The sequence below is a fragment of the Sciurus vulgaris genome (assembly GCF_902686455.1).
Source record: "Sciurus vulgaris genome assembly, chromosome: 4".
Lineage (NCBI taxonomy): Eukaryota > Metazoa > Chordata > Mammalia > Rodentia > Sciuridae > Sciurus > Sciurus vulgaris.
This window is the reverse complement of record NC_136464.1, coordinates 53,030,895-53,047,882: the sequence shown is the minus strand read 5'-3', so window position 1 is coordinate 53,047,882 and position 16,988 is coordinate 53,030,895. Positions and strand designations below refer to the sequence as shown.

The window sequence follows — 16,988 nt, the reverse complement described above, 5'->3', positions numbered from 1 at the left end:
TAGATACTATAATTGAATTCTCAATATTCAAAACTCTCAAGGCCCTTTATAGAGATTTTAAAGAATATTTTTAGTTGTAGATGGACATGATACTTTTATTTTACTTATTTTTATGTTGTGCTGAGGATCAAACCCAGTTCCTCACACATGCAAAACAAGTGCTTTACCACTGAGCTACAACCCCATCCCCCTTTCTAGAGATTTTTGAAGGAACCTAAAGGATTGACAGTTTTAAGGAATAGTAAAATGAAAGTCTTTGAGAAGAGCAAAATTAATATGTATTTACTTTCTGGCATTCACTAAATACTACATTAATTCTATTTCAGTCTCACGGCAACTATTTTTTAATATTTTTAGTTGTAGTTAGACACAGTACCTTTATTTTTTTAATTTTTGTTTTATTTTTATGTGGTGCTGAGGATCGAACCCAGTGCCTCACCCATGCAAGGTTAGCGCTCTACCGCTTAGCTACAACCCCAGCCCCACAGCAACTATTTTTAACCTTTTATGTTAAAGTAACTTTGGCCTTAGAAATAATCAGAATTCCCATGTATCTTTCACCTACCATCCCCAGACGATAACCTCTTATATAATGAAAGTATAATGACCAAAACCAGAAAATTAGCATCAATACATTGCCAAAAACTACACTATGGGCTTTATTCTGATTTCACCAGTTTCACCAGTTTTTTCTTACTTGCTTTTTCTGTTCTAGAATCTAATCCAGGATCCCATGTCTCCTTAGTCTCTTCCAGTCTGTGACCGATTCTCATTCTTTCCTTGTTCATGACCTTGATGCTTTTGATGAGTCTGGGCAGTCATTTGGATGAGTCCTGGGCCCTCAGTTCAATTTGTCTGATGTTTTCTCATGATTAATCTGAAATTATGCATTGTTGGCAGGAAAACCACAGACTTGTTTGCCTTTTATCTTTATTAAATGAGAATTATATTTAATCATAAGCAAAAATCCTATAGTAGTAAAATATATTTGTGCTAAGGAGGAGCCGTATCTATCTCTTACAGTTTGTATGAGCATCAAATATATTAGTGATAGATTGGGAAAACTTTTATAAACTGAAGCATTTTATAAATGTGAAATTGTGCTTTTATGGTCACTGGTGATCACTTCTCAGTGTATCAAATCAGAGAGGTAAACAATGTCACAATACCTTACTGCTTGTGACATTAACCTTGATCTCTGGGTTAAGGCAGTGTTTGCTGTTTTGTCCTCTGTAAAATTACTGCTTTCCCATTGTCATTAATAAGGTTAAGGTGGGCTGGGGATATAGCTCATTTTTCTCCACTATAATATTACTATTTTCCTTTCATAATAAGTATATTAAGGGGAGATTTGATGCTTATTGAACCCAGAGCCATGTGCATGCTGAGCCCATGCTTTACCACTGAGCTAGACCACTAACCCCAACATCTTATAATAGAATATTTTCTTAATTGTGTTGCCAAATAAAGTCTTAGAGACTTATTAACCTACTTAAAGTCATGTAAATAATGTCTAGTTCTGTCATAGTCTAAAATTCCTTGTAATTTCACTATTCTATGAAGATGTGTGAACTTAAATGTGAAGAAGAACCTAAGGAGACCCTATGTACATGTATGATTACACAAATGGTGTCACTGTGCTTCATGTACAACCAGAGAAACAACACTTGTACCCCATTGTGTACAATGAATCAAAATAAATAAATTTTAAAAAGGGAAAAAATTTTTAAAAAAGAATGTAAGGAGGATGGAGAAGAGGGAGATACTGTAGAACCAGAAATATGTAGCTTTGGGAAAATAAAATTAAGTTCTGAGAAGTTTTTTATTAGATGAGAATCAACTCTTGTGAGCAAGCCATGGCTCCTCAAGGCATAATGAGAATTTTAGATTAGATGCTTACTGACAGTGATCCCAGAGTAAGTGACAAAGGGATTGTTCATGAACTATAGATTTGGATACAAACAGAATGAAGTTTACATAAGTCTGAAAAGATACATGTTTTGCATTTGGAAAGTTTACTTCATTCTTGAATTGACATTTCTAAGATATTTAATTCAATATATAAGAAACAATTTTTGATTAAATTACCAAAGACCCATAACAAACTCTGTCTCCCTACAGGGTTGGCAGAAAGCAGTCATGGAATTACATTCTTAATTTATTCCTTATACCACCACGAAGAAAGACTTCCATTAAAAAAAAAAAATCTAATCTGGTGCAGTGGTACATACTGGGTAGTCCTAGCTACTCAGGAGGCTGAGACTGGAAGATCAATTGAGCCCAGGAGTTCAAGGCCAACCTGGGCAACATTAGACAGACCCTGTCTCAAAATCAGAAATATCTAGTACATGCATAAGACTCTGCTCCCAAGATGATGAAGTGAATCTGCCTCTTACCTTCTTTAAATAATAACTTTATGTAATCATAGGCAAAAATCCTATAATAGTAAAATATATTTGTGCTAAGGAGATTGATAGAATTTATGTGTCATATTAATTAGATGTGTACACTTATTTAATAGAGTGAAGACATTGTTACTATATGGCATTTTTGTTCTTTTCAACTGTTACTAATCATTTCTAATGATCTGTCTCCGAAAACTTAGGGATTTTTTTTTTTCATCTTACCAGAGTTCAGGCATAGTTCTATTCTAAAATAAGCTACTGAAAGCAAAATAGTCAGCATGTTTGAAAGATCACCAGCACTGTCCTGCCATAAGTGACTTCTCAGAAGCAACAGCCCTCTGGAGGTCATTCTGCTGGTGTATTAGAAGCTCAGCTTCATATATTATCTGGAATGTCTTAAGTATTTAGTGAGCAAACAACAAACAAATATTTCACTACAGATTGTCACACCTTTAAAAATGTCATACGTTCTGATGTTATTTGTAACCATTATAGCTTCTCTGCTTCCTACTTTTTCTCCCACCTATAACCTGTTTTTTCTCTCCTGTGAATACTTCATTTATACCACTTATATTTCCCCTCTGGTTTGTTTCTTTCTCTGTAACTATTTGAAAGTTTACACAGCATTGCACAAACTACCAACAACCCAATCCATGGACAGTTTTGGAGGTCCACTAAAAGTAGATGTGGATTTTTAAATTATCTAAAATGGTTGAAAACAAGATTTTATGATTCTGCCTTTAATTCAGAAGTTAGATTTCAAGTCAGAATGTTTATGATATTGAGATTCATGGCGTATAAGGTATGAAAAATAGCATTAGGGTTTTGAGAATTCATTAGTAATATTTTTAACTTTCTCAGAGAAAATTAAGTCTTTGTAGGAGAGGGTTAACATTTCTTTCTCTCATTCAATTCTTTAAAAATTTTGGCATTATACAAGTGTATTATGCCCAAAGTCACCATAATTGTGCTCTGTAAGCTTCTAAAATAATTACATATTTCTATACTTTTTTAGAAAAACCTCTTCTTAATTTGAAATTTGAAACCTGGGTATTTGCTAAGAGTAAGGAATTATTGTTAATTTTTGAAGTATATTATAATCTGTGGTTATATTTAAGTCATTACTCTTAAGAGACAAATAGATAAAATTGTACAGTGCTTGGTAAGTTTGCTTCAGAATATGAAGGGCAGGTAGGTGAAGATATACATGAAATAAATTTCATCTTAAGTTTAAAGTTTTTGAAAATTGATGATGGATTATTGAGAAGTTATTGTACTCTTCTGTTTACTTTGTATATGGTTAATTTTTTTTAATGTCTCCTGATAGGTGCCATCAGAAGCAAAATTTTTCATCTACTAATAAAGTTTTTATTCTCTTGGTTACGATAATTTTTTCTTCTTTCTATTAATAGACTAAAGACATTAAAGAAATAGCCAGAAAGACACAAGCTCTGCCAAAGGCGAACTCAAAGAGGCAACGAATTGTGATCTTCACACAAGGGAAAGATGACACTATAATGGCTACAGGTACATGTTGAAACTGTGTGACAAATCTAGTATTACAGAGATTAATCATTTACAACAATTCTATATTTTTGTATAATAATGTATTCACAACAGTGTATCTTGAGTTTTTCATTTTAATAAATATTTCTACTTCTATCTCAATGAAAAATGATTTCATTTTCAAGACAATAATTCACTAAAATTCAGTTCAGTAAAACCATATTGAGCTGGACATGATTGCACATGCCTATAATCCCAGCAACTCAAGAGACTGAAGCAGGAGGATTGCAAGTTCAAAAGACCAGCCTCAGCAACTTAGCGAGACCCTGTCTCATAATAAAAAATAAGAAGGTTTGGGGAGCTGAGGAGATAGCTCAGTTGGTAGAGTGCTTGCTTGCCTTGCAAGCACAAGGCCCTGGGTTCAATCCCCAGCACCGCAAAAAAAAAAGGGTTGGGGATATGGCTCTGTGGTTAAGCACCCCTGGGTTCTATCCCTGGTACCATGAAATAAAATCATATTAATGTATTCTATTAACTTTGATATATTTTGTTAGTCTAGAATTGTCTTCCTTTAAAAATGAAGAAAATCTCATTGTTTTTTACTTAGCCATCTATTTTATAGCACTCATAGAAATAAAATAGGAATTTTACCTAGTATACAAACACCTTATTCGTTAGCATGATTAGTATTGTCAATATGATGCTACCTACTGTTAATGCAAAAATATATGCCTTTTAATTCTATCTGAACCATTTAGATTAAAACCAGTTAATTAATGATTATTATAAACAGTGATAATTATTACCTTTGTGTTTGTTTAGTATACAGCTGAACTTTGAAATATATGATTCTTAAAGATCTAACTGGGAAATGAAGTTAGTACACAAAAATCATGAGTAAAAAGTATAATTACACTTTTTATTTATGGGGACAAACTGTAGGAATTGTATTGACTCAGAAAGGAAGATCAGTAAAGCCTGAAGAAAGATATTGTAGCACATATGAAGTAGATTCTTGATGAATCAAATATGCAGAGCCTGAAAAGGGTCAAAGATGAATTTACTGTCCAATTTTGGAGCACAGGTATGCTGGAAATAATTCACTCTAGCTTTCTTATTGTAGAATTGTGAAAAGTAATATTCAGGAATTTGCCTCAAAGTAATTCAGTGAACAGTAGATCGTGAAGTAGAGGTATTGATGAAATGAGGCTGGTCATGAGTTAATTATTGAAGCTGTACAATGGACATATAGTCAGTCGTTATGCTGTTATCTCTGTATATATGTTCGAAAATTTCCAGAGTTAAAACGTTTTTTAAAAAAAGTAAAAAATAAATTCAAAGATATTAAATGGTTTTCCCGAGATAAATTGATATCCTTGCTAAACCTTGAATTGTAAGAGGGATTTAAAGAAAAGTGGGCAATAGGAAGCCATGGTGATACAGGCCTATAATCCCAGCTGCTCTGGAGTCTGAGGCAGGAGGATGACAAGTTTGAGGATAACCTGGACAATTTAGCAAGATCCTATCTCAAAATAAATTAAAAAGGACTAGAGATATAACTCAGTAGTAGAGTACTAGTATGCATGAGGTCCTGGGTTCAATCCCCAGTATAGGGGGGAAAAAAAAAAGAAGCACAGACCAGTTAGAGAGGCTTATGTAAGCAAAGGCATCGGGTACTATGTAAACTTTTATTGTTATGGCAGGAAAAGCCATGTTAATTTGTATGAGAGAAGAAGACACAAACCTTAATACAAACTATCCAAATTGCTTTTTTCCAATAGTGTGACCATTTCATGTCTTAGTAATGAACAGTTTAGAAAAATGAAAAACATGTAGTCTTCTTATCTTATAGGAAATATGATACCACCTTCAGCTTCATAAAATGCTACTTGGTTGCTGTTTATGGAGACATCCCTTTGAAAGCTTTCTGCATTCCAGATATACATATCATACAAGTTTCTTTCTTCATTATGAATTTCCACAATTTTACCAAAATAGAAAATTATCCTTCCCATCTTGCAACCGAATTTCCTTCAGAACTTATTTTATTCTTTATTAAATCAATTAAGCCATTCTTAAGAACGCTTACAATCAGAAATTTATTTGAGGAAAGACACTGGCTAATCTTTGCTGTTCCTATCATATGAAAATGAACTTAAATTAGAGGATGCACTATATCTGCAATGCATGATAAATACAAGATGGATAGAGAATCTGTTCAGTGGTGTCAGCTACAAAAGCAAACATGATAAATGTTAATGCAGTTTTGAGCCCTGGGATAAGCTATTCAGTGCACAAGCAGAGCTGAATCTCTTTGCTATGTTGTTATTCATGGCAGCCAAATAAATGTCAATAATAAAAGAGAATTAAAGATTTTCATTTCCCAGAGGCAGTCCTCTAATACGGCTTGATCTTTCATTTCATTTGTAATTCGTTCTCATGTCAGGATGCAATCATTCGCCAGGCTCTGGGTGTCATGTTAAGTCATTTAATAATGATTAAGAACATAAAAATGCTTGGCCTGTAGGGCAATTCACAGAAGAGATGCCAATTTGTTATTGTTTTCCCTCCTTTCCTCTTGAATATGGATCAGCTTTTTCCCACCTCCTAGCATTAAAATACTAATGGAAGATAGGGAAGGAAAGTGTCCCTTAATTTTCCATAAGTGACATTCCAGAATGGCACAAGGCAGTGCTAAGACACTTATTAAAACACTAATTAGGAGTATTGTGCCTTAAACCTCACACTGTAGAGTATTTTTAAATGATCACACTGTTAAGTTTGTGGCATTTAGCAATAATGTTAACAAAATCAGTTTCCTTAGTATTTTATTCTAAAGCCCTATCTCATTTTGAGATATGATTATCTATAAACCACTTTCTTTATAAATTTAATTATTTAAATTTTTATTTAAGTACCTGTGAATCTAAAGAGTTTTCCACTCATCCTGTTTTATTGCCCTTCTCTCTCTCTCTCTCTCTCTCTCTCTCTCTCTCTCTCTCTCTCTCTCAGATTGGGTTTCCATCCAGCTACAGGTTCTGTCATATTGCAATCTTTCTTTCAGTCCTTATAGGCTAATTGAGTCCCAAAACAAATTTATTTGAGGGAGGGCTAGGCTCTGGAGAGTAGTGAGAGTAAAAAGGTGGGCAGTGGCACTTTTGGTTATATGCCTAAAGAAATTGAAAGCAAGAACTTTAACAGGTATGTGTGCCCCATGTTCATAGTGGTATTATTCACAATAGCCCAAAATGTAGAAATAACCCAAGTGTCAACCTACAATTAATGGATAAACCAACATGACATGCAGGTATACACTCATGTGCATGTGCAACCACACACACACCACACACCACACATTTTTAATCTTAAAAAGCAAATTCTGATACATGCCATAATGTTGATGAACCTTGAAGACACAATAGTAAGTAAAATAAGTCAGATGCAAAAGGATGAATATTGTTTGATTCTATTTATATGAGATATTTAGAATAGTCATTCTTAGAGACAGTAGAACACTGGTAGCCAAAAGACTGGGGTCAGGAGGAATGGGGATTTAGTGTTTAATGGGTATGGTATTTCAGGTTTTCAAGGTGAAAAAAGTTGTAGAAATGGATAGTGGTGATCTTTATATAATAATATGAATATACTCAGTTGCTGTATACTCATGAATGATTAAAATGATAAATTTTGTTAGGTACGTTTTACCACAATTGTTTAAAATTTTTTTCATTCTAATTGTTTATATATGAGAGTAGAATTCATTTTGACACATTGTACACAAATGGAGCACAACTTCTCATTCCTCTGGCTATACATGGAGCTGAGTCACACCAGTAGTGTAATCATACATATATAGAAAGAGTATACATATACATATGTATAGAGAGTAATAATGTCTGTCTCATTTTACTGCCCTTCCCCTCTCCACCATCCCATCCCTCTCCCATTTTGCCACAATTTAAAAGACATTGAACATATCAGACTAAGTGGTTGGAGATGAAGGCAGAAAATAAAAGATAACTATTCATTTTGATTCTTTTAATAAATGTTAAATAAGCCTGTTTATGAACATGGGAGCCATAAGCAAATAATTTCTTTGTCTATAAGCTTTAGAAAAATTAAGACTAAGCATGTTCTTTACCTAATAGGCAGAAACCTAATGAGATCATCATACTTTAATATTATATTCCAGATTGTAGTAAAAAATATGTAATTTTACATAAACGTATATATACATATATATGCATATACATGTTATATTTATAGAAAGTTAAATTTCTCAAGTTTCTGTAATAAATATATCACTAACAATTGGAAAAAGCAATAAGATTGGTCCTAAATAGAAAATAATGCATTTCACACCATGACTGTTAACAAAACAATAATAGGTCCACTGAAATATAAATTATAGTCTTTTCTCTTTTGAGTACTTTCATAATTCTTCCTGAGCCATTTGAATTGTAATTTTGCACAAAGGGAGAAAATATATTAGGTCAGAGTTTTTAACTGGAAGACTAGTGCTATCTTATCAAAATAACCTAGGGAGTTTTTTTGTAAATACAGCCCTGCCTTGTTAAATCACCTTCTCCTCAATCTGAGCAATGTTAGAATAGACATTCTCAAGGAGATGCATGCACATGTTGATGGGGAAAGAGAAGTATAGGGTTGTGTATTTGTTGAAAAAAATCCCTTATATGAAATAGCAATGTTGTCTATTCTCACCTCTCACTTTGAGAATCATTCAGTTAGGTGATTTGACAATGTTGCCAAACTTTATGGTATTCTGGATGATGGAAACAGAATGAGTTTGTGTCTAGTTCTTCAGTAAGTGAGGCCTTGGTGCATGTTTCTCTTATCCCATCAAAAAGTATCAAGGAGGGTTGGGGAGATAGCTCAGTCAGTAGAGTGCTTGCCTTGTAAGCACAACGCCCTGGGTTCGATCCCCAGTACCCAAAAAAAAAGAAAGTCAAAAAAGTATCAAGGGCTCATTGACTCTTATAGGCAATCTACAGATTAAATAGTCTCCCACCTTCAAGATAGTTCTAATTTAAGATAATCTTATCACAGTGCACCATGTCATTATAAGTAAATGATGGTATTGAAGTTACTTGTGTTCATATTCTTGGTACTTAAAAAACTTGTTATCTCCTCTGCTAGTTAAGTTTTTGAGTTCTACAAAAACACTCAATGCTCTCCATTATTCTATAAGAAAAGGTCAATATGATTTGCAATTCTAGTAAGCATAAAACACAGAGAGTGTGCAATGGAAAATGCAAACTTTAAAGGAAAACAATCTCAAGCAGTTGGAAGAATAATGTCAACACACTGTCCCACTCTACTGGCTACAAATATTAATGAAAATGCTATCTCTGCTGCAGCCAAACCAATTTTAAATGGTGATCTTATTGGCACAGGGTGGTGGTAGTAGAGATAGAACATATTAAAGTAGCATTCTTTTAGAATGTCTGTGTATGTATTCACAGAAAAAAGTTCTGTGAGATTTTGAAGAAAATGTGTTTGTTACCTATGAATATAAACAACCAAGTTGTTCCGTTTTTATATTATTATAGCCATAAAAGACAAGAGATAAAAAGTAATTTAGAGATCAAATGATTTAGAATAACATGTGGAACTATCATCAGTCCTGCAAAATAATACCTTTGAGGCATGGTTTGTACAATTAGTGATCTCAGGCCTGAAGAAATAAGACTTCTTTCAACAGCCAGTTTTCTATCAAATAGGATCCTGCTGCAAGGCAGAATTGGGAGACAGCCCACACTAGCAGATAGCATTAATTTCTGGAAGGATCTCTAAGTCTGATTTATTGAGATATAGATGACATATATTAAAATTCACATGTATTTTCCTAAATAACATGTAACAAACCACCACACTCAAAATGTAGAATACCATAGATAGTTTGTATTGAAGGATAATATACATACAAAATTAATACAGCTATTCACTAAATGGGCACACCTGTGTAACTACACCAGATCAAGAAATACTACATGTAGTAGCCCCTTTGGGTGCCCCCTCCTAATCATTACCCCCCACCAAAGGCAACCATAATCTTAGAGTCTACTGTTACCAATACTGCCTATTTTTAAATGGAATCACCCAATGTGTAGAATTTTTGTCTGCTATGTTCCCATCTTTTTTGTGTACTTTTTACTTGTTGAGAACAAAGAGTGTCGCAGACTTATGTTGAATTTTCTCTGCCTGAGTTCTTGAATCAACCACTTCTTCAAGGAACCTTGATTCCTTTTATTGAAGAATGGTATTTAGAATCCCAAATCTGGGCAGTATATGTACTCTTTATTTCTTGAATGTCATCATTCCTAGGCCCTCTTGGTAAACAGAGCTTAGCAATATATGCATTATATTAAGCTATGCATATACACTCATATTTATTTCTGTATCTATCTGTTTATATGTTTTTAAGCCATTGTCCATTGTATTCCAGTCATACAAGGTTCATTCTAGACTTTGCCCTTCCTTATTTATAACTTCCGGACATAGGAAATTCTGGCTCTATAATCTAAAATATATTCACTTATTTGTTCTATCCTAAGGTAGTTTTGAATTACTTATCTATACCCTTGTGAGAAACAGATGAACTTAATGTAGTATTCATTTACAGTTCTTTTGTCTTTATCCCCAGTGTCCAGTCAGAATACTATTCTCCAAAGTAACTTAAATTAGTTCTTTTATTCTATCCACTTTAATGGGTTATATTATTCATTTGTAATACCAGTAGGGTAGTTTGTTAGAGTACATATACCATCTTGGTTTCCTTTTATGTCTTTATCAGATTTCAATAAATAAAATTCACTCTTTGAAATATCAAATTCTGTGGATTTGATAATCATCTGGATCTTGTAACCATGACCGTAGTTAGGATACAGAAGAAGAGTTTTGTTCTTTGGTTCGCGATTTCCTAAGGGCCATAGCATAGGAACGCCATCAGGTTTGTGTGAGGTTCCTAATGGTCCCATATCTTTACCAGAAGTTCCAACTATCCATCTTTCTTAAATTTTAGCCAGTCTCATGAATGGAAATAGTATTCTCTTATGATATTTATTTGGAATTTTTGGTGTGTAATACAACAAGCATCTTTTCATCCACTTGTTGGCATTTGGATATCTTCTGTTGTGACATTCCTGTTGAAGTCCTATTCCCCATATTGGGTTGTCCTACTGATTTATAATTATTTTATAATCTGCATGTAAATATTTTGTTAGATTAAATGTTTTGCACATATCTTATCCCATTCTTGGCTTGCCTTTTCACTCTCTTTGTGGTATCTTTGCTAAAAGCTCTTAATTTTAATACAGCCCAATTCATTTTTTCCCTTGTGGTAGTGCTTCTCATATTTGTTTAAAGAAAAATCTTAGCATATCCCCAACTCATGAAAATATTCTTCTGTTGTTCACATTTTCTAGATCTTCAATTCTCAATTAGCGTAGTCCATTTAGAATTGATTTTTACATAGTGTGGAGTAGGGATATGTTTCATGTGACATTGCCCATATCTCTAGCTGGTGGAACTCAATATCATTCATTGACAGGAACACCCTTTACCTGACTCTGCACTCTATTGACATCTTTCACATTTCAGAGAACCTTGTATATATCAGTCTTGTTCTAGATTCTCTATGGTATCCATTGTTCTCATTCTCTGTCCTTTACCAGTTGCATACTCTCCTAATTACTTAGTTTATAATCAGTCTTTTTTATCTGGCAAGATCAGTCTTCCAACTTTATTCTTTAAGATTGTCCTAGCTTCTCTTTGCTTTTGCATTTTTACGAAAATTCTCAAATTAGCTTGTTTTTTTTTTTTTTCCTTTTTTTTTTATTGTAAACAAATGGGATACAGGTTGTTTCTCTGTTTGTACATGGCGTAAGGCATACCATTTGTGTAATCATAAATTTACATAGAGTAATGTTGTTTGATTCATTCTGTTATTTTTTCCCTTCCCCCCACCCCTCCCACCCCTCTTTACCCTCTTACAGTACTTCCTTCCTCCATACTTGCCCCCTCCCTAACCCTAACTCTAACCCTAACACTAACCCTTCCCTCCCCCCCATTATGTGTCATCCTCCACTTATTAGCGATATCATTCGTCCTTTGGCTTTTTGAGATTGGCTTATCTCACTTAGCATGATATTCTCCAATTTCATCCATTTGCCTGCAAATGCCATAATTTTATCATTCTTTATGGCTGAGTAATATTCCATTGTATATGTCAACCACAGTTTCTTTATCCACTCATCAATTGAAGGGCATCTAGGTTGGTTCCACAGTCTGGCTATTGTGAATTGAGCAGCTATGAACATTGATGTGGCTGTGTCTCTGTAGTATGCTGATTTAAGTCCTTTGGGTATAGGCCAAGGAGTGGGATAGCTGGGTCAAATGGCGGGTCCATTCCAAGTTTTCTAAGGAATCTCCACACTGCTTTCCAGAGTGGCTGCACTAATTTGCAGCCCCACCAGCAATGTATGAGTGTACCTTTCTCCCCACATCCTCGCCAACACCTGTTGTTGCTCGTATTCTTGATAATCGCCATTCTAATTGGGGTGAGATGGAATCTTAGGGTGGTTTTGATTTGCATTTCTCTTATTACTAGAGATGTTGAACATTTTTCCATATGATTGTTGATTGCTTGTAGATCTTCTTCTGTGAAGTGTCTATTCATTTCCTTAGCCCATTTGTCGACTGGATTATTTGAATTCTTGGAGTAAAGTTTTTTGATTTCTTATAGATTCTGGAGATTAGTGCTCTATCTGAAGTATGATTGGCAAAGATATTCTCCCACTTCTGTAGGCTCTTTCTTCGCATTGCTGATAGTTTCCTTTGCTGAGAGAAAGCTTTTTAGTTTGAATCTATCCCAGTGGTTGATTCTAGCTTTTATTTCTTGTGCTATGGGAGTCCTCTTAAGGAAGTCTGATCCTAGACCAACAAGGTGAAGATTTGGACCTACTTTTTCTTCTATAATCTGCAGGGTCTCTGGTCTGATTCCGAGGTCCTTAATCCATTTTGAGTTTCGTTTCGTGCATGGTGAGAGATATGGGTTTAGTTTCATTCTGTTGCATATGGATTTCCAATTCTCCCAGCACCATTTGTTGAAGAGGCTATCTTTTCTCCATTGCATATTTTTGGCACCTTTGTCTAGTATGAGAAAATTGTATTTATTTGGGTTTGTGTCCGTGTCCTCTATTCTAGTACCATTGATCTACCTTTCTATTTTGGTACCAATACCATGCCGTTTTTGTTACTATTGCTTTGTAGTAGAGTTGAAGATCTGGTATTGCAATACCCCCTGTTTCACTCTTCCTGCTAAGGATTGCTTTAGCTATTCTGGGTTTCTTATTCTTCCAGATGAATTTCATAATTGCTTGCTCTATTTCTGTAAGGTACATCATTGGGATTTTAATTGGAATTGCATTGATTTGTATAGCACTTTAGGTAGTATGGCCATTTTGACAATATTAATTCTTCCTATCCAAGAACATGGAAGATCTTTCCATCTTCTAAGGTGTTCTTTAATTTCTTTCTTTAGTGTTGTATAGTTCTCATTGTAGAGTTCTTTCACCTCTTTTGTGAGATTGATTCCCAAGTATTTTATTTTTTCGAGGCTATTGTGAATGGGGTAGTTTTCCTAATTTCTCTTTCTGAAGATTCATCACTTATGTATAAAAATGCATTGGATTATGGGCATTGATCTTGTAACCTGCTACTTTACTGAATTCACTTATGAGGTTCTAAGAGTTTTCTGGTGGAATTTCCAGGTTCCTCTAAATATATAATCATGTCATCAGCGAACAGGGATAGTTTTGAGTTCTTCTTTTCCCAATTCGTATCCCTTTAATCTCTTTGGTTTGTCTAATTGCTCTGGCCAGAGTCTCAAGAACGATGTTGAATAGAAGTGGTGAAAGAGGGCATCCCTGCCTTGTTCCAGTTTTTAGGGGGAATGCTTTCAGTTTTTCACCATTTAGAATGATATTAGCCATGGGCTTAGCATAAATGGCCTTTACAATGTTAAGGAATGTTCCCCACTATCCCTATTTTTTCTAGTGTTTTGAGCATGAAGGGGTGCTGTATTTTATCAAATGCTTTTTCTGCATCTATTGAAATAATCATGTGATTCTTCACGTTAAGTCAATTAATGTGGTGAATTACGTTTATTGATTTCCTGATGTTGAACCAACCTTGCATCCCTGGGGATGAAACCCACTTGATCATGGTGCACTATCTTTTTAATATGTTTTTGTATGCGATTTGCTAAAATTTTTTTGAGAATTTTTGCATCGATGTTCATTAAGGATATTGGTCTGAATTTTCTTTCCTTGATGAGTCTCTGTCTGGTTTAGGTATCAGGGTGATATTGGCTTCATAGAATGAGTTTGGGAGGGTTCCCTCCTCTTCTATTTTATGGAATACTTTGAGAAGTATTGGAATGAGCTCTTCTTTAAAGGTTTTGTAGAACTCGGCTGAGAACCCCATCTGGTCCTGGACTTTTCTTTGTTGGTAGGCTTTTGATGACTTCTTCTATTTCAGTACTTGAAATTGGTCTATTTAAATTGTCTATGTCCTCCTCGTTCAGTTTAGGCAATTCATATGTCTCTAGAAACCTGGTGATGCCTTCAAAATTTTCTATTTTGTTGGAGTATAGATTTTCAAAATAGCTTCTAATTATGTTTTGTATTTCAATCCTGTCTGTTGTGATATTTCCTTGTTCATTCCGAATTTTAGTGATTTGGGTTTTCTGTCGTCTTCTCTTTGTTAGTGTGGCTAAGGTTTATCAATTTTGTTTATTTTTTCGAAGAACCAACTATTTATTTTGTCAATTTTTGTATTGTTTCTTTTGTTTCAATTTTGTTGATTCCAGCTCTGAGTTTAACTATTTCCTGTCTTCTACTACTTTTGGTGCTGTTCTGTTCTCTTTTTCTTTGGCTTTGAGCTGTAGTGGTTAGGTCGTTTATTTGTTCAGTTTTACTTCTTTTATTAAATGCGCTCCATGAAATAAATTCCCTCTAAGTACTGCTTCATAGTGTCCCAGAGATTTTGATATGATGTTTCTTTGTTCTCATTTACCTCTAAGAATTTTTTAATTTCCTTCCTAATATCTTCTGTTATCCTTTCATCATATAATAGCATATTGTTTAATCTCCAGATGTTGGAATAGTTTCTGTGTTTTACTCTTTCATTTATTTCTAACTTCAATCCATTATGATCTGATAGAATACATGCTAGTGTCTCTATCTTTCTTGTATTTGCCTAACATTAGCTTTGTGGCATAATATATGGTCTATTTTAGAGAAGGAATCCATGTGCTGCTGAGAAGAAAGTGTATTCGCTCTTGGTTGGATGGTATATTCTATAAATGTCCGTTAAGGGTCTAAATTATTGATTGTGTTATTGAGATCTATGGGTTTCTTTGTTCAATTTTTGTCTGGAAGATCTGTCCAGTGGTGAGAGAGGCGTGTTAAATCACCTAGTATTACTGTGTTATGGTCTATTTGGTTTCTGAAATTGAGAAGGATTTGGTTTGACATACATGGATGAGCCACTGTTTGGGGCATAGATGTTTATGATTGTTATATCTTGCTGATTTATCTTCCCTTAAGCGGTATGAAATGACTTCTTTATCCCTTCTGACTAACTTTGGCTTGAAGTCCACATTATCAGAAATGAGGATGGATACTCCAGCTTTTGCTGAGTCCATGTGCATGGTATGTTTTTCCCCATCCTTTCACCTTTAGTCTATGGGTATCTTTTTCTATGAGGTGAAGTCTCTTGCAGGCAACATATTGTTGGATCTTTCTTTTTAATCCAATCTGCCAATCTATGTCTTTTGATTGATGAATTCAGGCCATTACATTCAGGGTTATTATTGAAATATGATTTGGTTTCCCGGTCATTTGGTTCATTTTTTCATATTTTATTTATTTATTTGTTGACACAACTTGTTTCTCCTTTATTTGACAATTCCTTTAGGATAATTCCTCCCTTTGCTGATTTGCTTCTTGGTTTTCATCTCTTCTTCATGGAATATTTTGCTGGAGAATGTTCTGTAATGCTGGCTTTCTTTTGTAAATTCTTTTAGCTTTTGTTTATCATGGAAGGATTTTATTTTCATCGTGAAATTTGAAGGTAGTTTTGCTGGGTATAAGATCTTGGTTGGCATCCATTTTCTTCAGGGCTTGAAAAATGTTGTTCCAAGGCCCCTTCTAGCTTTTAGGGTCTGGATTGAAAAATCTGCTGATACCGTATTGGTTTCCCCCTGAATGTAATTTGGTTCTTTTCTTCACAGCCTTAAAATTCTGTCTTTATTTTGTATGTTCGATATTTTCATTATCATGTGCCTTGGTGTGGGTCTGTTGTAATTTTGTGTATTTGGAGTCCTATAAGCCTCTTGAACTTGATTTTCCATTTCATTCTTCAGATTGGGAAATTTTCTGATAATTATTTCATGAATAGGTTGTTCATTTCCTTTGGCTTGTTTCTCTAGGCCTTCCTCAATCCCAATAATTCCTTAAATTTGGCCTTTTCATGATATCCCATAGTTCTTGTAGATCTGTTCATGATTCTTACCATCTTCTCTGTTTGTTCAACTTTGTTTTCAAGGTTTAAATATTTTGTCTTCAATGTCTGAGGTCTGTCTTCCAGGTGTTCTATCCTATTGGATATGCTTTCTATGGAGTTCGTAATTTGGTGTATGTTTTCCTTCATGTCAAGGATTTTCTGTTTGGTTTTTTTTTCAATATCTTTATTGAAATGATCTTTTGCTTCCTGTATTTGCTCTTTTAACTGTCGATTGGTGCGATCAATCAATGCTTGCATTTGCTCTTTCATCTCATCATTCAGTGCGTGCATTTGCTCTTTCATCTCATCGTTTGCTTCTATGATCATTTTAATTATGTACATTCTGAACTCCTTTCTCTGTCATTTCTTCTGCCATGCTGTCACTGGGTTTTTATTGATGTAACATCTAGATTTGTTTGCAGCATTTTCTTTCCTTGTTTTCTCATATGTTCAGGTATCAGAGGACCGCTGAGATATTGCAGATTTCCC

At 34.4% G+C, this 16,988-nt stretch overlaps 1 protein-coding gene across 5 annotated transcripts in view; it reads left to right on the top strand.

Annotated features, from left to right (window-relative positions):
- The window catches only part of ADK (adenosine kinase), a 499,304-nt gene that overhangs the window by 391,103 nt on the left and 91,213 nt on the right, over nucleotides 1-16,988 (top strand). For all 5 annotated transcript variants that reach the window (XM_079135963.1, XM_079135961.1, XM_079135964.1 and 2 more), the window contains one exon: nucleotides 3,818-3,932. In XM_079135963.1, the coding sequence (XP_078992089.1) occupies nucleotides 3,818-3,932 (115 nt within the window). The remainder of the gene's footprint in view (nucleotides 1-3,817; nucleotides 3,933-16,988) is intronic.